Below are 21,542 nucleotides of genomic sequence, written 5' to 3' on the forward strand. Positions count from 1 at the left end.
CTGAACTAACAAATTGAACTGGAATACAAAAAAGGGAGGCGTGAGGAGGTCCGGGAAACAAGCTAATGAAAAATAAGTAATGGAAAGATCGAGTTGCTTTTAACTGTTTTTTTTATTTTGTATTTTTCTTTTTTCTTTTTTCATTTTGTAATATTTTGAAAACTTTAATAAATATCTTTTTAAAAAAACATCTGCAAAAATACAATCATGATAAAATCATAATTGAATCAGTAGCTAGGAACCTATATCAAAAACTCAAGGGCATGAAACAGCAAATTACAAACAAAGACATAAAATAGCAGACACAACAAATAACAAAAACACCTGAGCAGATAAAATCCACTACGTGCCAAAGGCTCGCATAAATAAACACATCTTCAATTGATATTTTTTAAAAAAAAAAAACTCTCAAAGCAGGAGACAACTGGCATTCCCCAGGAGGGGCTTCCACAATTGAGATGCACCACAGAGAAGCTCTTGCCTTGTGTCACCACTCTACAGACCATGCCCATTGATGGGACCATAAGGAGGGCTTCTCCAGCTGATCGCAAACCATGGGCCAGCAAGTATTGAGAGAGGTGATGCTTTAAGTATTCTGGCCTTGAGTTGTTTGGGGATTTGAAGACTAGTACCAACACCTTGAATTGAGCCCAATAACATACAAGCATCCAGTACTATATGATCCCATCTGCCCCAAATAACCAGGGAGCAGCATTCTGATGGTGCAGCTTCCACACCATCCCCTAGGATAGCCCATGTCAAGTACACTGCAATAGTCCAATTGTGAAGCTATGAGAGTGTGGGCTACTGAAATCGTGTTATCCCTGTCCAGGAATGATTGTAGCTAGTGACCCAACCAGAGATGAACATGGGTGCTCCTTGTCACTTATGCCATCTAGGTCTCTACTGTCAGTTTCAGATTAAGGAGAACCCCCAGGCTATGCGCCTGTTCCTTCAGGGGGTGTGCTATCCCATCCAGAACACCTCCCTAGTTACCAGAAACCACTTACCCACAGTACTCCCATCTTATCATAAATCAGTCTCGGTTGGTTGACCCTCATTCAGACCATCACTTTTTCCAGTCATTGGTCCAGCACTTGTACAGCTTCTCCTGATTCACATGGAATGGGGAGACAAAGCTCAGTGTAGAGATGGGTCTCCTCTTCATACATGCAGCACCACACTTCAAATCCCCAGATTACATCTCCCAGTATATATATTAAATAGCATAGGGGACAAGATGGAACCCTGAGGAACCTCACATCATACCTGCCATTAGGTTTAGCAGAAGTCCCACCAGCTACTTTCTGATAACAGACCTGCTAGAAGAAGTGGGGACCACTGCAATGCAGTGCTCCCAACTGGCAGAGGCTTAGTGAGCAAAGGGTTCGAAACTCATACTGCAGCAGATCTCTGTTATCACTCCACCTATTTTTGCTTTCAGAAAGGTCAGTGGAGTTTCCTCAGTGGGTTCAACCCTCATTGATATAAAGATCCTAGTTTTTGATCGTGCAAGGGAAGTAGCATCCTCCAGCCCAGCTCTGCATTTTGTAACATCAGTGTTATGGCAATGATGGGGTTGGTAACTTGCACACAATGGGCTTCCGGAGCACAAAAGACTGCCAGCAGGCTTGCAACCCGCCTGAAGTCTAAGGCATCATACAATTGGTTCTTCCAATTGAACTCAGCCAGGTCATGAGTCCACTGGTGGTTCTACACACTCCTGAAAACTGTTGTATAGGAGGAGCAACTAGCTGTATGAACTGGCCCATGGACGTGGTGCAGTGTATTAGTAGCAGTAGCAATGTCACTCACTTTCTAAGCCACAACTCTTTGCACCAGCATTTAATTACGGACAAAAATTTAGAATGTGACACTTGCCTGTCCAGCTACTTCCTTAATCCTAACCTTTCCCATCCCACATTCTTACCCACACCAACGTATGCAGTGGGACTTTCTGATGTTGGAGAGTTGAAACAAAAGATCTTGGAAAATCAAATAACCCAGTGTGTTTTGTAGGTATAAGCCAGTTCTGTGAACTGAGCTGACATTTATATTATGGTGCTCATTATGTGGCCTGGTTTGCAAAACTGAACCCATATATGAAAATGGTGTCTTGATCAGCCTTGTATTCTTTCCCTCCCCACTTTTTACTCTAACAATGTATTTGCGTTGCTTCATGCCAAACAAAGTACATCCATAAGATTCATTAAGTCAACAGTTGTATTTCTCATTTTAAAAAAAAACACACCAAACTGCAGTAGGTTATAATTATCACTATAAGATACATATTAATATGCTCATGATTTCCTGCATAAATGTATTTTTAAAATAATTTTGACAAGTTACAGAACAGCAATACGCTATGAACAACTTGGGTAAATGATTGTGAAATTACACACAGTCTGATATTTAACACTTGACAACGTTGTTTTTATGGCTGTTGATTGAGTGGCAAACCTGAATATGCAACTTTTATATTGCACCTATTTTAAATACATATATTGCTCTGAAAAGAGTTCTGGCACTATGGTTGAGATTGTAAATATATAAGGCAGTCCATTAACTTTACGCCAGCTTTTTTATATACCTGGAGGCCTGTGGCAGCATTTCTTGACAAGATAGCTTAACAGAAGAGTTGATGGGCAAACAGTTCAATCAAGAGTGGCTTTTAAAACTACATATGATGATAAACAGATTGACAATAGCAGCCTGCTTCCTAGATAATAAAAACAAGTTCCACATTTTTTAAAAAGGATAGAAATGAACTATACTGTTATTTCATTTTAGCAAGGAGTGGTAAAAGAGATTCCATTTCAGAGCACAGCTTTGGTTTTTCTGATGTTTTTAAACTCCAAAGGCCATCAAAGGCAATATACACTGACTTCCTTAATGGTCTCCCATCCAAGCTCAGATCTGCTGGACTTCAGCAAAGTGGCTGCATCATCTTGTCTTATTTATTATTTCTTAGGTTTTCAGGCAATACGCCTCCCCAACAAGTTTTTACCGCAGTTTTTGCAACAATGAAAACATTCTGAAGTTGGAGCATAGTTCTGATGACGCCAAGGTTGCAGGTTCGACCTCTGTTTGGGAGAGCTGCATATTTCTACATTGCAGGGGGTTGGACTAGATGATCCTCAGGGCGCCTTCCAACTCTACAATTCTATGTTTCTAAAATTCTATGAAATGAATATCATACTACATGGTTAAAACCTGCATCAAACAATCCCCAGCGTCAAGGTACAAATAAAAATGCCAAGTGCAGAGGAGATAAATATTCAACCAAAAGCCCTGGCGAAAACTCCAAATCTTATTTGGAGAGGAAGGTGTTCCACAGGGTTGTATCCAACTAAGCTATAAGCTGAGTAAACCTCTAGAAATTAATTTGTTAGTTGTCCACTAATTTCAATGGGTCTGCTCTGACTATGACCAGCACTGAATACAAGCAGGGCCGGATTTAGGTTTTATGAGGTCCTAAGCTACTGAAGGTAATGGGGCCCTTTATATGTCCAGCTGTCCTTTGTCAACAACAAATTGCCACTGTTTTTTGTGTTGAATATATGCTATATGGTAATGTATGGACCTAATAGGTATCTAAAGCAATTTGCCCATGTTGCCATGCAACCAGTCCATGCAGAATGTAGGCACCCTTTGTATAGAAATGAGCAAACCAGTGATATTTTAGGAAGCAGGCTAGCAGGCGGGGTCCATGACTTACATCACAGGAGCCTACACAACACAAAACACTGTTGCTGTATGTAGGTTTTATTTTATTTGCTTTTTATCTTATATTTTAGAAATGTACATCCGGGTGTGTTTTTCTTTAATTTTTTGGGGGGGCCCAAGAGCGTGGGGCCCTAAGCTATAGCTTGTTTAGCTTATACGTAAATCCAGTACTGAATACAAGCCTATTAGGGAGGACCATTATCACAGCTGCCATCTCTCACCTTGCTGCATACAAGAATCCAGGCAAATTGCCACCCACTCCAGAACTAAGCATCTGGTCAGGTACATGACCATGCCCTGGGATAGATTAATATGTGGTTGTAAGAAGAGCCTGTGCTGGATCAGACCAATAACCCGTCTAATCCAGCATCCTGTTCTCACAGTGGCCAGCCAGATTCCTTTGAGAAGCCTGCAAGAAAACCTGAGTGCAACAGCACTAACCACTCAACACTTGTGCCTAAAGGAAAAGGCCTAGGATCTTTGGGAAGGGGGAAAGGCTTTCTCAGGCGCTTGGCCCAGATTCCCCCTTGGAAATAAAGATCCAATGGTGCTTCCATAGAAAGAGATGGTCAATATAAAATTAACAGAAGCGTAACAGCAGAATCCAAAACACAGCAGCTGATTGAAAAGGAGATACACCTGCTGTCCTCTTGCCAAAAGTAATCCAGAACCCCTGTCCTAATTTCCATTTACCTTTGGACACGGATTCAGCACAATGAAGCGTTTCTTTTCAAGCCCATGCAGTTTCTCCGCTAGAAAGTTTGAGTTCCTATCTTAAATTGCAGAGCCACCAAACAACTCCCACTGCCGCCGCCACCTCCCCAAGAAATGTGCTTCCTGTTCCAGTGAGGTCTGGCTATCTATTTCACAGCGGATGTGCTGCTCAAATGAAGAACGGAGTCCAAGATTCCTCCCCTCCCCAAGCGAGCTTTTAGGGAAACAGGCAGGCGGAATAATGCAGAAATATTTGCATTAGAATGACTTTTAAAGTTCAGCAGGGAAAGAAGCGGGGAAGGCGAGTCGCCCGAGCTTTTGTTCTTCAATAATCGTTGCAATTCATTGAGCCTGGAATATGGAGGAGCCAAACGGCTTTGCCATTTGATGCAGAGGACTCCAACGCGAGCGATGCAGCAGCCTCTCATTGTTTTCTGCCCTTTTACACATATGCAAACGACGGACTGGCGGCGGCGGGGGTCGCCTTTGTGCGTTGGAGGGCTTAGCCAACCATCTAGCGCACGCTGCTAATAAGAAGTGGGCAACCAGCCTGCAATGGAGCAATTGAAGAAAGCTCATCCCGCCCCCCACCCTCGGTTAAGTGACAGGCCTCATCAACGAGAAAGACAATCTACGAGTGGATCCAGAACCTGCCAGCAGATAACGCGACAAGGCAAAGCTAACTGCCTTCCGGGGGGAGAAAGGACCGGAGGAGAGGATGGAGACTTAACTAGCGACGCCAAGTCTCTCCGCGTATAATAGCAGCGGGGGGAACTGGCGCTTTGAGTACTAAGGCAAACAGAAGATTGATGGCGAGGCCAGAGGAGTTTGGTTCGCTAGATAAAGCGCGCAGAAGAGCCCGGTTCAAATCTTACCTCCCTCCCCCCCATCCATTGTGTTGCAAACCTATAAGGACAGGGCGGGACCAATGTCTTCGTATAGGCTATGTATGCATTAAAACTAGTGGTCATGATTAAAACTAATGGAATCACAGTCAGCTGGGGGTCAGGAGGTCGAACCAGACCCAAGGAGACCCACCGCAGTTTAAAGCCCTCTCAGCCCTGTAGCTGGCTGAGTTAGCTTGTTGTTGTGGAGACAACATAGGAGCCGATTTCCAGGGCCCGTGGTCCCTTAGGCCCCCTCCATAAAATATTTGAGGGGGCCTCCCCCCAAAAAAAAAGTTGATGGGCATTGACATTCAAATGGTATGGGTGAGCCCTTTCTTGTGATCCATTATGCAAGGTGACACTTACTCCCCCCCCCCCCAATATTTTATTCAAGTTCGCAGGCCTGACTTATAGATCCTGTAAAGTAAAACACCCTGGGTTTGGGGGAGGAGGGATAGGAGGACAAAACATTTTTAATATGTAAAAAGGAATAATAAGTACATAAAAATCTTACTGAATCAGTAAACCGCGTGGCGACTTTCGAGGCGTTGAGCCTCACGACAGCCATCTCGGCTACGGAAGCCGCTGTTCTCCCCGTTTCAAAGATAGAGATGTACCCAGAGTCGACGGCGGAGACACAGGCCTTGAGCATCCAGGCTGCGTCCCCAGCTGTTCCTTCACCTCCCGGATCCATGAATCAGCAAGGTGCTATAGTGTTTAAGCAGACACTCGGCGCCAGCTTCGCCTGCCTCCGCGCTACCCCCAGCCCACCCCACCCCAAAAACCCTCTCCTACGTATTCTTCGTGGGTCTTTGAATAAGCCTGATTTAAAGCGCGGCCCAATCTATTCCCACCACCGCTCTTTCTTGTAAGGCTTCCCATCACTCATCCAGTTACACCTTCCTTGTCAACTTTCCTGTGTTTTATCGACAACCGCTTCTCCGCGAGCAAAACCCTGGGGGACAGCTCTGTCAATATTAAGTGGGGATTTATGCCATCGAGGGGCAAAGTCAATGATTATCTCTTACTTAACCGAGGAAGGCGAAGCTCGTAGGAACGCCAAAAAAACTATCGCTTATGTTTAAGTTAATTGGGCAAACACATAAATGGGCTGGGGGTTGGTTGGTTGGTTGGTTTGCGCCGATCAGTATGGCTAGCCCATTACAAATAGTATCCTTATGGCACAATCCCAAGGACTTGGCGAAGAATCAAATGAGAGTTCTTGCATTCCTGTTTGTTTGTTTGTTTGTTTGTGTTTTTAAATGCTGGGGTGGGATAATTAATTTATTAACAGCTGTTATTAAGGACTGGGTCAAGAGACAGGTTGGCTTAGGAAGAGGTCACCAGGAGGGTCACTCATTGACTTTCGTTGGTGCAAGTGATCGAATACTGTGTGTGTGTGTGTGTGTGTGTGTGTGTGTGTAGACTTCGGTGAATATTTCACTGTCAATAAACTTCCAGGTGAATTTTTTCAACGTATTAAAGTTATTTTTTGTTAAAAATAAAAAAAACTGTCAAAACAAAAGATAAAAGATAAAAGGAACCTACACTTCTCACCATTCCTAACAGTGTAACGCTGTCCTCCAGTCCATAATAAATATTAAGTCCCCCCCCCTTTCTATTCGCGCCGGATCCTTTCAACGGAGGCGCTTTTCATAGCAAGTAGTCAACCTTGTTTCTGACCCATCTGCTTTTAAGAGGAGCCGGTTAGTCAGGAAAGAGCAAATGCACAAATCCTGTTCCCCAAAGGGTTTTCTCTTCTATTATGTGTGAATTACAGTCTCCCTTTTGGTTCTGGAAAGCAACGTAACTTAAACTGAGAAGTGCCATTACCAAATGGTGGGTGGAAGCTGCAGGCACCCAGCTATCGCCCTTATTTAGAGAGAAAAATCCTGCTCTGTTGCCCAAAAGACGTTCAAAAAAGGGAGGGTTTCTGTTAGAGTGGGGGGGTTGGGGGAAAGCTTCCTTAAGGCTTCATTATTATTATTATTATTATTATTATTATTATTATTATTATTATTATTATTATTATTATTCCATTCGCTTCACATAAAATAGCATCGATCGTTAATGAGACATCAATCTCAGTTATTCGCCTTCTTTGTTTGCGAAGCGAGAGGTCGGGCGCTGGAGGGCTGCTTTGTTAACTCGCCTGGAGTTACTACGCGGTAAGCTAGAAAGCGCCATCTACATGGAAGGTTATTGCAAAGGTCTCTACCGCAAATGTCGCTGAGGGAGAGCTTGAATGGGTAGGTCACTACTGTGGCCGTTCAAGAACTGTTAGATGCTGTCCAGGGTCCTAAAGATGAAACGAACTCCTGTCAGGGCGTGTGGAGCTGTGTTGCGCGTGGAGCTCTCCAAGGTGCTGAAAATAGCCATTCTGTGAGCATTGTTGCTTACAGTAGTTCCATCAGAAAAGCAAAAGGGAGGCGAGGTACACCAGAGTGGCTAGGAGCGGGAGAACGGACTTCCTGAACTTCTGAACAATGGAAACCATTGCTCCACCACCTTAAGATAAATTTTTTAAAGCTCTTCCCCAACTGCTTTAACATAATCCGAATACAAGGAAAGATAAGAAGTTGCCAATGTAGCAAAACTAAGGAAAATATACTATATTTCAAACCTATAGGGTGACTTCTCTTGTCCCTCCCAGGTGCTAAGAGAAATATCCATTTCCATCTCTGCCTGAAAACTCGGCATGCTAATACAGCATAAATGACTGGAACTGACTGGCTAAAGATATGCATAGCAAAGAGTCTACCTTTGATATAGTGTTGGTGACTAAAACCTGGAATAGGTTTTTTAAAAAACCAATAAAACACAAAACCCACATAATTTTAGTACAAGAGCCGTCAACCTGCCAGGTTACTCCGAGCTAGGTGTTTGTAAGAAATGACGAAGAGATCTGCACAACTCAAAAGCTTGCGTACACATAAGACACCTGTTTTGTAACTCTGAAGCGACGCTGGGTAAAGGAAATCGCCTTTTGTGGAAACCTATCCAAGACTACAAAAATGGAACATTTAAAAAAGAGGCGTTCCTCTGCGGATAAGGTGTTCGCTCTTTATAGATGAGAAGGCAACATACATTTGTCTTCGAGCAGTCAAAAGAGTTCAGAGTTTCAGTGGAAAGTCTTCTCGAGACAAGTTCTTTAGGCACACGCGCAGCAATAAACCTGAAGAACATATATTTAAGCCCACTACCTGAACAAGTAGTTTGTACAGGTCTGGAAAAAAGAGTTGGTTCTGAATATTAGGTTCTATGAGAAAGAAAGAAAAAAAGAGCTATAAAGATTGGAGAAAGCTATTCCTCCCGCTCAATAAAGGGTAGAAAATAAAGAGTAAGAAGAGTAAAGAAAGACTTGGAATGAACAGCAGTGGTTGCTTAGCTGATCTCTTTAATACTATGAGTAAAGAATGATACGTTCTGTTTAAGAATCATCCATTGGTTCCTGGGTTCTGTCGTCAGGTGTTCCTAACAAAGAACTGTGATTTACACGGCACCATTGACTACCCTTGCGTTCGACACTCCCCCATCTGGTAAAAAACAGAGTAGCTTATTTGGCTTGGAAGTTTTGTGTGCCGCTCTTAAGAGGGTTGTGGTTTGAGCCAGCCCCTTTGGGAAAGAGAAGGAGAGGTGGGGAGAGGGCAGACTTCAGTACCAGTAACTCTCAGCATGTTAAGTCTAAGCGGGTGTCACTTCGGAGAGTGGATACCTTTTTCTGCCTCACTTAAGATCTCGGGAAATCCCGAAAGGTTGGGACAGAAAAAGGAACAGCCTCTCTCTAAGCTTTGACACTGAGGATACTGGAAATCCCAGTTCGAGCAGTTAGCTGAACTGTAATACTAGTATGGATCCCTGCTAGGACTTCTCCCTCCCTCCCTCCCTCCCTCCCTTCCTTCCTTCCTTCCTTTTCTTCCCTTTTGTGGTGATGGAATCTAACGCAACAATCGTTTGAACACATAACTTGCATGGAGCATTAGTGAAAAAGTTCCAGTGGAACTTGATTTTCAGAAGCACGCAGTTATCCGAAGCCTAACTTCTTCAAATGGAAGTAAATTCCCTTGGTTACAATAGGACTTACTTCCAAGTAAATTGATTTAGGCTTGGGGTGTTCATGTGTTGCGAGGAAGCAAAACCTTTGGGCATTATTCATCAGAGCTCCGAATAAGGGTACTCAAGATTTCACCCTAAACTATTGCTGCATTGCATCACATCGGCAACAATATCCCGGTGGGAAGGCGCGCTCTCTCTCTCTCTCTCTCTCTCTCTCTCTCTCTCTCTTTCTTTCTGTTTTACAGTAGGTTCTGTTTTGCAACCAGAGCAACAAACCTGTTAAGCAGCAATGCCCGGTTTAAACTCATTACGCAGATTATGCATAGTTGAAAGCAAGTGCCATGGATTTCAGTAGAACTTACTTTCAAGTAAAGCAGCAAACCTAAGCATTTTACTTAAGTAGGACTGGGGTGTTTCTATGTCTAAGAAGGCTACAGTGCTGAACACACGTCCATGAAAGAAAAGTATTGACACTCTCAGTGTCCGCATACATCAGACAAAATGGAAATAGGCCCAGGAAAACTAGCATGTTTTAAGACCTGTGCCGCCCAATTCTGTGCAGGTTTACTCAGAAGTAAATCCAACCGTCCACAATGGGACTCACTCCTAAGTGTGGGTAGGATCGCAGATTTAATTTCAACTGGAAGTGTTTTGGATGGAGGAGCGCTTTAGTACCCCAAGACTAAGAACCAATCTACAAAGTGTAATTCTGAACTTTTGCGACCGAACCCGGAACTTCCTGCATCAACAGCCCTACCTAACAGGACTGCGACCCTGCTGCCTTTAGAATGGCAGGATAGATCCTCTTCGATTAAGATCAGACTGTGGCCAGCGATTGAACTAATGCAAACGCTAACGCAGCTCATAAAACGTGCGCGGGAGCACAGAACGTCTTGGGATCCAGCCTGAAATCCCAAAGGAATATTTGGTCTTATTCACAACTCGGATAAGCAGACGCAATTTGGGCTTCAAACCTTGTTGAAGTGGGAGGGCTACATTCAAGTAAAAGGAGTGAAGGGACCTCATATCACGGGAGGGAATGTTTGAGAGAGAAAAGTCCATAGAAGCCAATAGGACAATCATCTCCATCTCCATACATTGGCTTGGAGCTCTATTCCCAATAACTACAAGCCAGAACGACCAGGACCAATGCAGTCTAGCTGCCAACCATTGTGAAGTCAATGGGATGTGCAAGCTCGATTTTCTCCGCATTTACACGGGAGCAAGTCCCATGGTTTGTGAAAGGTCCACTATGGGAGCTCGTTCCGATTAAATCAATGTATTCGGGCGATTTATATGTGGATGGGCATTTTGCAGTACTTAGTGAGATAAGACGCCAACGCTCGAGAACTTCTGGGGAAGCCAGCCACACATTCAAACCCTCCAGTTCTTCCCCTTTAAGGTAGAGACTGGCTGTGTTTACTCCGCGTACTTGAGCCAGGCATCGCTGCATACAGGCTAAGTTTATCGGGAAGCGAGTGCCACTGTGTACTCTGAACCTGCCAGATGTCTTCGGTAGAACTTCTCCAAAAAAAATAAAAATTGGAGAGGGGAGGTGCCAAATCCCGGTTTATAGATTGGGTTGGCTGGCTGGCTGGAAGTGTCAGCAAGCATAGAATTTCCACAACCTCATATATTCACCCAGAAGCAAAACAGTCCCACGGAAGTTGGTGCAACGACTGACGATGGGCAGGATCGAAGCTCTAATGGAGGCGAAATGGAACGTCGCCTTGTTAACTTGCGCATCGTATTGGGAATCCTCCGCCCTCTCGATCCTATGCGTAATAGCAGCAGCAGCAGCCCTCGATTAGCTCGCGTCCGTCATTGAGGCTGGAGATCTTGGTGGTAGTGGAGGCAGGGAGGCCGCCTGGCATTTCCTCCCATCAATCTGACAGAGCCAACTCAGGAAATGGCTGGTAATATTCATCGGGGGAGCACTTTCATTAAACGTAATTCATTCGACTTTCACAATAAATTGAGTGACATCCTTACGGCAGAACCTTTTTATCCTTGATGAAGTGCTTGCCAAGCTTTTGCAAAAAAAAAGAGGGGGGGAGCGAGGAGGAAGAAGCTTCCTCCAAGCAGAGTCGTCAACATGTCAATCTGCCGCATAAAAAATGGCTCAAGTCCTATTTACCAAGCACCCAGGGGGGTGCTTTAAATGCTGACTTACAAGAGCCGGTTGTGAGTTAAACTGGCTGGCAAATCACACGGCGAGATTTCACCCAAACTACCATTAGGAGGAAGGAAGGACGGAACAAGAGATCCTAAACGGGATGGGGGACAGAGCTTGCGAAATTGGCGATTCCCAGCAAGGGGTTGACTAACCTGCTTAGCCTCTGACTGCCATCGCTAATAAGGAAACTGGCTTTTCTATTAATAATAATAATAATAATAATAATAATAATAATAATAATAATAATAATCAGTCTAGAGGCAAGGCGGGCTACACAAGGGCTGAAATGAGCTTCTCATTACTCCTAGCTCGGAAGATTTAGCTAATCACTTAGATGGAGCTGCTGTCTCTGTAGAAGTAGGGACCCCTCTCTGAACATTCAAAATGGTTGGGGGGGGCGGGATGGAGAGGGGGGCTAGCCCAGTTCGCCTCAGTGCTCCTTCAGGTACCCGAGTCTGTGCTGATTTAGAAGAGAAAGAGGCGATGTTAACACACCTGGAAAACTAACCTTCCGTCCCCAGGCCCCATTTTTAAAAGGTGGGTGTAAACAGAGATAACATCGGCTGGTCTTCGGCTGCAGTATCCCCGGAACTAATTCGGGAGTAAGCCCCACACCGAACACCGTGGGGCTTGCTTCCACCAAGTAACTCTATCAAGGCTCGAGCCGCTTGGAGTTTTACTTAGGAGTAGGCTCCGTTGGAATCAATAGGCCTATGCGATGGTGGAAGTTGGTCCACCCTGATATTATATATATATATATCCCACAGTCTCACTGCATATTTACGATAAACCGCTTGATTCAGAAGAGGGGGTGAAATAAGGTGAATAAGAAGACGTAAATAAGACCCCAAATAAATAAAACTCAAAGAAAATGCTCCAATTTATCCTCAAAAAGAGACGTCGAGAGCGTGCTGGGGTGGTTCTGTTGATTGTGAGAATTTACATGGATTTCCTGGTATAAAAACAAGACATTGAGAGGATACAGAAAGAATATATTGATCAGTTTAGATATAAGACAACCTGTATCCTACAGCATGTGTTGAGTCTAAATAGCTCGTGTGCACGTGTTGTATATGTAGGAATACACAATCACCATGTACCCTTAGTCCTAGACAGATCATTTTCTACATACAGTACGCATGCCTGTCTCCTGTTGCTACATTGTTCAAACTCAGAGTCTTCCTAGGAGATTTCTGCTCCTAGAGAATTTAAGCTGCGTCTTTCTTTCTTTCTTTCTTTCTTTCTTTCTTTCTTTCTTTCTTTCGCCCCAAACTTCCCAACACAAATAAATGAAAACAAATTGTTGCCACCGTGTTGTGTGAGATGCCCAATATACAAGCAGCGCCACGAGTTGTTTTGATCTTTCTTTTTCCACCTGCAAAGTACAGCAAATCGCTTCAATAAGAAGGAAGAGCGGGGAAAACAAGCCAGTAATAGCCAAATGCTTTCAGCGCCAAGAAAGAACAGAAAAACCCTTTGAAAACCCGTGTAAAGAATGGTTAGTGGAGGACAATGCTTGCCTGGTTGGGGATGGTCTCCCTGCAGTCTGAGGGAGATGCTTACCTAGCTTGGAAGAAGGAGGAAGGATGGGCACATTTCGCCCTTAGGTTGACGTTTACCAGGAAGAAAAAAATGACCACTATCGAGGCTGGACTGAACAGAGCGACACCAACACTAGAATCTGAAGCTGGGGAGCAGGTAATAGAGGCAGTCGTGAGTCTTAAGGCATTCTGAGTGACACCACCACCAGCCCTCGGCTTGTCTCTCACAGCACAACATGCACCTGGCTTTAGCAACAGGCCACCCCAAAACGGCATGAATCAGGAATACGTATGTACACTTCATTCAAACCCTGAGGTTAAACAGGTAAGCTGGGTTATCTTCGCAATTCATATGGAAGAAGGTACACGATGCTGCCTGGTGTTACACACGCGCGCGCACACACACACACAGAGAGAGAGAGAGAGAGAGAGAGAGAGAGAGAGAGAGAGAGAGAGAGACAGACTCATACAGATATGTGGAATAGTCAATAACCTAATACTGTCGAGTGTTTTCAAGAATGCGCATTTCCTCCCGATTCTTACACCAGTTTATGATTCTGGATCAGAAACCTCTTCCTCCCTCCCCCCCCCCTTTCCATTCCTCCCTCCCTCTGCCTCTCTCCTATGCAAACCCATCCCTCACCCAGGAAAGACCAGGTTCTGGGATGGACGTCCCGTTGGGTGGCCTTGAGGTCTTCGAATCCAACCATGAGAGCTAAACGGAGTTTTGGTGTTCCTAAATATGTATGATAGGTGCGGTGCTAATCGCACTTACTCAGAAGTTTCACTTGAAGTCCATAGGGTTTAATTCCAAGCAAAGGTGTGGGATACACAGCGAAACTGTCTACCGCCAAATCATGTTGGGGATGACAGCTCAGAATTTGAGCATGGAGCTGAAGCAGGGGTGTCGCTGGCTTCATTGGGCTTTGAATCAAGCTGTGGAGTAATTCAGCCTTGGACGCGCACTCCTAAGTACAGTAATAAATGCAATTTACCCCGAAAGGGTACGTTGCTTCAAGGTTCGAGAGTGGTAGATACACGGCCTAAACTAAATGTAGGAGAGAGGAAATGAAGGACAGATCAAATGGTCTTCCTCCACTCACCCACCCAACTTCCACCTGTCCTTTCGCGCCTTCCTGTGAACAATTAGCTCTGGAGAGAAATCTTTGCGAGATCAGGTGTTTATCGAGCGAAGAGGTCGGTTTGGGTGGCTTGGCACGACACAGCGTTTTTTAAAAATCCGCGGTTCATTCACACGACCGCACTGGACATCTAGAACAAAACAAGTGTTGTGTCAACCGACTCCTAAGGCCACCCCGCGCCAAATGTGCGATGGAAAAGCACGCCCCGGTGCTTTAAATATTTGCATGCAATTCTCCGAAAATGTGGGCCTTCCCGTCCCAAATATGTAGTACAGAAAGCAAGTTATTCTTGTGCCATTGGCAAGAGAAGCGATCTCGCTGTTTCGACCCGCTCTTAACAAGATGATTTCTGGAGTGACCGGCAAGTGTCAAAATAGGAGGGATAGCGCCGCACCTTTGGCCAGACTTGGAGCCCATCCCGGAGAGAAATGTTCTCAGCTACGGTCTCCGCTTTCCTTTGCCTCCTCCCTCACCCCTTCAAGGAAGAAAAAAAAGAGGGGAGTAGCTGCCACAGACACACACAATGCTTCTGAAGCATATTGATCGCTCTAAACCAAAACATCGCCAACAACCCAGTTCACACAAGCCAGCGCGCCGGTTTAAATCCCACTCAGATCAGCGATGTGAACGCATAGATTTAAAGCAATAATATTAATGAAAAAGTCCAACCGGTTTCACAGAAATTAGCTTCTTGTGTTTGGGATACATATGAAAGAGTTTAAAATCAGCTTGGAAGCAATCCTGAGTTTAGCCAGCGGTCCTGTGTAGATTGACTTGACGGCAAATCTCATTGAAGTCAGAGGGATTTCTCTTCCAGTAAAAACGTGCCACATACTAGGATGCTTAAACGTATAATTTCGAGTAGTGTGTCTGGGACAGATAAAATAGCATTGTAGATGTACAGGCACATTTTATACAACCACACATTGCAAATAGATACATGTGTGTGCGTTTCATATATGAAACAGATAGTATATGATGTGTTGTCATGCTCTCTCTCTGAATGTCTCTCTATAAACCGTTCTATACCTTAACCTGTGAGCTGTATATAGAACCTACATTATATTATCACATATCAGGCTATGGAGCGCATAGATCTATTTATAGCTACTATATACATCACACACAAGTTCCATTCTAGGACTCTACTGGAAAATGTCCAGAAATGACATCAGACTCCAGTTGCCGTTTAGGAATTATTCCAGCGCTCCAATAATCCATCTCATTCTCTTCCACCACTGGAAACGCCAAGGTCAACCACAATATATATGACCGTCTGTGTTCATATACAGGCATGTTTGCTGCATAATTTCTTTGGCATTTTTAAACCTGGGGGGAGGGGGTAGACTCCAAAAACCCATAGGAAGAAAATCGGTTTAAGGGGTGGGGGAGGCCCTAAGATAAAGAGCTCAGCTACTCAGCATACTCTTGGGGTTCCTATCGCCCAATTGTGTAAAGAAATCAGAAACATGTTTTAAGCCCCAAATAGGTCCAAGCAGATATAGAGAGAATCGCGAGTAGGCCAAAGAAACCTTAAAGCTTGTGAACGGGGACCGTTTCGTGAATTCCCTTTAAAAAATCTAAGGAGGACAGCAGCGATTCGGAGAGTCACTGACAAAAGCATTCTTGGGTTTAACTGAATGCATATCATCCACCAGGCCTGTCCACACATTTCTAGTCATTTTGAGTTCCGTCTGTTTCAGCGGTGACCTCTTGCCATTTTCCTGTTAGCAGGCGGAGTGGCCCGGATTCCTGTCCACACTAAATACAAAAGCACGGGCGTTGCACTGACTGCCTGCAGTGTGGTTGCAATGCAGTTGACAGAGGTGAGGAACGGTGAGATCCAGACTAGCTTCTCCCACGTCCTGCTACTGAGAGGTAAACGTATTCTTTAAAAAAAAGAAAGAAAAAGTATTCCTATCGCCCGAATCCCCCAGAAACACAGATTTGGGATCCTGTTCCATCTACGCTGTGTTTATACGTCCCAAGCGTAAACCGATTCTCCATGAAAACGGATCTCTCCGTTTTCGCCTCCCTCACTCCATTTGGCTTCAATTCTACAAGGCGGTCCTATCCTGCCACCCTATAGATCCATCTAGGAAGAAGCAAAACCCAACACCTGTTCCTGTGGTTGATTAAAGCTTTAAATCAAAGCTTCGCGGTTGACGGCTAATATCAGGCTTAGCACAGGATAGTTAGTCCCTAGGAAAACTCAAGGAATATGCAGAGCAAGTATCAACGGGCTACTACTGTATATCGACTTGCAAACAAAGTCGTAGATCAGCCTGCGGAATCCTATACGAAGCCCTCTCTCAGCTGACAACCGCCCTAAACTGTTGCTGATTTTCAATTTGCATTCAGTCACATTTCGCATTGTTTTGAAAACTCTTTCTTTCCCTTCCTCTTCTTTTCCCCGCTTGCCAAATCCTGGTTGGGGGGGGGGAGAGGGGGGGAGAGAAGGCATTCAGGTAATGAAGTCTGTAACTAAACGGTAATTGAATCAGCATAATTTGCACACTGAATGGTTTTCAAATGCTCCCAGTTTACAATTAAAGGAGAATTAATGCGCTTGTTTTCAGCCTGCCGCGCATTAGAATAAATCCCGCGCCGTTGTTGCCATGAGTGGGAAAGAGTTTAAGTGCCAACAAACCCAGGGCGGGAGGAGGAAGGGGGGGGGGAGAGAACCACGCAGCTTATTGATCTTGCGCCTGGATGGGAGAGATTACGTGTGTTGGAGTTCTCTGGCCCCCACCTATTTAAAAATAAATAAATCAGAGAGCGGTGCAATAGCGCCAGGCGCGCACACAACCCCCCCCCCCAGGTGACCAAACGACCCTTTCAAGGATGCATAGCCAGTCAAGGCTTCCTGGGTCGCTGGCCCCCAAACAACATGGGGGGGTTAATTCTTGACATCGTTCTGCGGATCCTAGAGGGACCTGCATCCTCACCTCTGTTTTGGGGATTGGGGGGGTCGGAATCAGAATGAATAGAAACCAGAATAATTTTCTTCTTAAAAATAAACAAATCCCCAAGACTTCTTGACTTCTAAACTGTGGCTCCGGTCCATTTGTAGGGGGGAGGCAGTGTTTACAGCAGGTGATGGCACGCCAGAGCGCTTGTTCCCGTCTGCAAGGGCTGCCCCTGCGTTCACCTGCTCCCCCCCCCCAGGTGTCCTGAGCGGGGCTGAGACTGGCGCGCAGCGCCCTCCAGCGGCCAAGAGCTGCAACCGCAGGCCAACAGCGCAAGGAAGAGGCTTCTTACAGAGAGGGTAAAAAAAAAACAAAAAAACGAGTTGCCCCGGTTGGTTTTCAAGGTTTATATGCTTGTCGAACCACACCATTTTTTTCAGCCAGCACCAGGCGCTTCTTTTTCATTATTCCCCGTCCGGCCTGATCCTAGACCGTTTTTCCAACCTGAAAGCCGATCACTCTCGATCCCCTTGCTCAGAAAGCAGATGGCGGTCTCTGTGCTTATCTGTGGATCGTTGTGAGCTGGATCCCAGGAGGAAAAGATCCCAGGTTGTGTGGTTTCGCGTCCCCTCTGCTCATCTGTTTGTGCCACGGGACTGATTCAGTGGCATTTAGGTGGTTTGGTTTTACGCGGCGGGGGGGGGGGGAGTGCGGTAAGTGCTAGGTGGTGTCTATACCTGGATGTTGACACCTGTGCATGGCGGAAAAGCCCCCTAAAGGGTGTGCGTGTGCTGGCACAACAGTGACCGTGAGAGCGATCCCCTCCTCTCATCACCTGGGTCGCCGGCGCCACCGAAAACTTCCCCTCCTGTCCCCAGGAGAGCTGAAGACAGCTTGGGGACGCACCAACTGACCCCCCCACCCACCCAGGGGTCACAAGGAGGTAGACAGATAGAGGAGGTGAGATACCCACGACATAGCCCAAGTTGTCACTTTACAGAGTTTATGATCGGGCAGGAGGGGTCCCTCGCGGATTTGAACTAGCTCTAGCGGGTGTCAAAGAGAGACCCCGGGTATTACACCTTGCTGTCTACACTGGACTTTTTTTTTTTTTAGACCGCCGGCTTGGTCTCCCGTATGAACGGATGGAGCTCCAATTGGTAGATCGTGGAAGAAAAAAGTTTTGCCGGAGTTCTCTCTCCTAACCACCCCTGCCAAGGCCCGCTCATCAAGCTTTCTAAGAGACGCTGTGGCAACGTCCTTGAATTGATCTTCTCACCTTCTCGCACGCCTACAGTAAGGTTGCCAAACTTCCGTCGAACCCACAGTCACCCAAAACGCGCACCCCGTCCACCAACAAATGAATAAAAAAATGGGAAAACACACCCCACGGGAGACGGAGACGAGGGGAGAAAGCTGGAAGGAGTCTCTCAAGACAGTCTCTTTGGCTCGGTAGGGCTGGAGCCAGTGGGTCTACTCGTGAATAAGTGAGGCGAGCCGCAAGGCCTTTGCTGGGGGTTCTCCTGCCCCCCACCCAAACCAGCCCAAGTTGGTGTGCGGGGCGGGGGGAGAGAGAAAGCGGGAGGGAGGGAGGCTCCTTGCAAAACTTACCAGGTAGAGTGCTGGTTGCAACAGAAGCACCGCGTACCAGTACACAGACTGCATCCTCCCAGCTCAAACTTCCACAGCGTTGCCTTCGCTTGCTCTTTGTTCCTCCAGGAACATAGATCCACCTGACATCCACTTTATAGAACCAGGAGAGCTCGCGCCAGCCTAGACCAAAAAGGAAATTATAGAATCCATGACCGCAAAACACGAGGTGAGGGCTTCGAGGTGGGGGGGGGAGAGAGAGCAGAGGGAGGGGCGCGACACAGACACACACACACGGACCCGGAGAGGGCAGGGAAGTGGGGGGGGCGCTGAGCGATGAAGGACTCAGATCAGAGTTAATCCATTTACAGAGCAGAGGGCGGGGTGAGAAGGGCTTCGCGCCGCTCGGGCCAAGCTACTACCCCTAAGCTGCGGAGTGACTCCGGAGCAAGGCAGGTGCGGAATGACAGGACTGGGCAGGGGTGGGGTGGGGGTCCACAGCTGACTGCTTATTCTTGTAAGGAAGATGGGGACGGCTGGTGCATCATCGCCAGATATCAGAGAGAGAGAGAGAGAGAGAGAGACTCACACGCAGCCAAGCGCGTGGAAAGTAAAGGCGGAGGGGTCGAGGGATGGAGCTTAGTTTAGGTCTCGGATCAAACCTCAGATCCAGGCTCCAGGCTAAAGGTGCCCCAGAGGTGCCAAGGGGTGCTCGGGCGCGCACATACGCCTCCTTCCCGCGCCCCGTCTCCGCGCAAACGCGCGCGCGCACACACACTTCCCTCGCCCGTCTCCCAACTCCCGTCTCTGCCTCCGCCAGCTCGCCCTCAACCCACGGCGGAGCTCCCAGCACCCCGCCCCTCGTTTCCTTCCCAACAAAAAAAGGAAGGAAAATCAGATCCGATTTCCTTCCTCCCCACCACCCACAAAAACAAGAGTAGACGGGGCTACCTACTGCATGGAGGGTCCGAAAGCAGGCGCCGATCTCTGGCAATAGTCCATGGGAAGAGGAGAGGCGAGGCGAGGAGAGAGGGAAGCAAGGAAGCTACAGGGTCTCGGCAGCAGCGCCCAGGGCTGCGCGAGGATCCCCGCCTCGGCGCGGCTGCTGCTGCTGCTGCTCCATGCTGTGGCCAGCGGGGTCCCGCGGAAACAGGCGCCCCCGCGGAGCCAGCCTGCGCAAGGGAGGCGCCCCGCGGATGGGCACGGCGGCAGGAAACTTCGCCAAGGAGGGAGGAGAAGAAGGCGGCCCGGAGCGCACGACCGCTTCCTAGCGTCTCTGTCTTGGCACAGAGGCAGTCCGGGCGTGCCGAGCGATTTGTCTCTTGCAAAAAAATAAGAAGAAGAAGGACTTCTTGGCTAAGCGGGAGCTGCTCCTTGTTGCCTCCTTCTTCTTTTTAACTTTGGACAAGGGATCAAGCAGCCCAGCTGCAAAGCCCTCGGCCGATCATCCCTTCCAGGGCAAAGCGAGGCTGCAGAAGGAGGCCGGCGCTGGAGGAGGAGAAGCGCCGAAAAGCCGCCTCGAGCGCTGTCCGAGAGTCATTCCAGCTGCGAGGAGGAGCGAGAGAGAAAAGAAGAAGAATCGGCGAGACTTGCGAGAGAGGCAGCCGCGTCCCAGCCTCTCCAAGTCCGACCGGCTGGCTGGCTGGCTGCCTGGCGGGCGACGAATCAGAGCCGTGCCAAGGCGCGCTGCGGCGCGCTGCCCTGCCGCTAGGGGGCTCCCTCCGCACGCGGAGCTCCGCGGCTACGGAGGGAGGAGGAAAAGGACGCCCTGGCAGGAAGGAGGGAGAGGGAGAAAGAAAGACAGCAGGAGAGTTTGCGTCGCTTTCCACTCTTCAACGCGCACATAAACACACACCCCGTCCACGCTCCGGCTTTCCTTCCTTCCTTCCTCTTCTTCTTCAATAGCAATTAATATCCCATGAATATGAATAATGACGTCGCCCTTGGCTCCCGCACAAATAATAAAGCACTTGAAAGAGGAGCTTGATGCCTTCCGATGGTTTCCTGGAGATGACTGCAGGGGCTGCGAGATGGCTGGAGAAATGGGGCGTGAAGTCTGGCACCCGAGATAAGAGAAGTTGGGTTACAGGGCCAGGAGAGAGAGAGAGAGAGAGAGAGAGAGAGAGAGAGAGAGAGAGAGAGAGAGAGAGAGAGAGAGAGAGAGAGATAGATGCCGGCTCTTCGGAGACGGAGGGACTGCCTTTTTTCCAGGGCGGGGCGGGAATTGAGAGACGGGGGGACGGACGGAGTGAGCACTCGGGAATTTGGATTTCTGAGAGCACGGATGTGTCGCTGCCCTCCCTGTAGCACACCCCTCCGGCGGGCTCAGAGGCCTCCCCTAACTCGCTTTAACTCCGCGTTAGTTACTTCGGAATCATTACCTCGCCTGCTTCTGTGCTCCGCTCAAGCCAGGGAGATGATAACCCTGGCTTCAGTCAGAGAAGAGCGTTGAAGCCATGGAAGAGCACTGAAAGAATGGAATGAAAAATAAACCCTCTCTCCTTGCCCAGTATATGCACACCTCTCCCCGTGCTGGATCAGGCCCACGGCCCCTCCGGTCCTGCGTCCTGTTCTCATAGTGGCCACCCATATGCCCCTACGGAACCGTCAAACAGGACTTGAACACAAGACTCTCCCCCTGTAGCTTCCAGCAACTGGTATTCAGAAGCGTTGACTGCCTCCGACATCATGACTAGTAAGCCTCTGAGAAACTTCTCCGTGAATTTGTTCAGTCCTCTTTCAAAGCCGTCGGAACTGGTGGCCATCCTGTGGGAGGGAGTTCCGTAGTTCATGGAATCACC

General features: G+C 47.2%; 1 protein-coding gene across 4 annotated transcripts in view; it reads right to left on the minus strand.

Moving 5' to 3' along the window:
- Positions 1–20,872, minus strand: part of NXPH1 (neurexophilin 1) — a 168,444-nt gene extending 147,572 nt beyond the window's left edge. Inside the window, exons 1-2 of one of the 4 annotated variants that reach the window (XM_081164899.1) lie at positions 19,697–20,872; positions 18,763–18,924 (exon numbers count right to left, since the gene is read on the minus strand). In XM_081164899.1, the coding sequence (XP_081021025.1) occupies positions 18,763–18,816 (54 nt within the window). In that variant the 5' untranslated portion in view covers positions 18,817–18,924; positions 19,697–20,872. Of the gene's footprint in view, positions 1–5,841; positions 6,037–18,762; positions 18,925–19,330; positions 19,527–19,692 lie in introns of those variants that run through there. The other 3 variants (XM_081164900.1, XM_081164901.1, XM_081164898.1) reach the window with 3 other exon arrangements.
- Between the last annotated feature and the right edge of the window lie 670 nt (positions 20,873–21,542).

This window comes from Podarcis bocagei, assembly GCF_964188305.1.
Source record: "Podarcis bocagei genome assembly, chromosome: 12".
Classification (NCBI taxonomy): domain Eukaryota; kingdom Metazoa; phylum Chordata; class Lepidosauria; order Squamata; family Lacertidae; genus Podarcis; species Podarcis bocagei.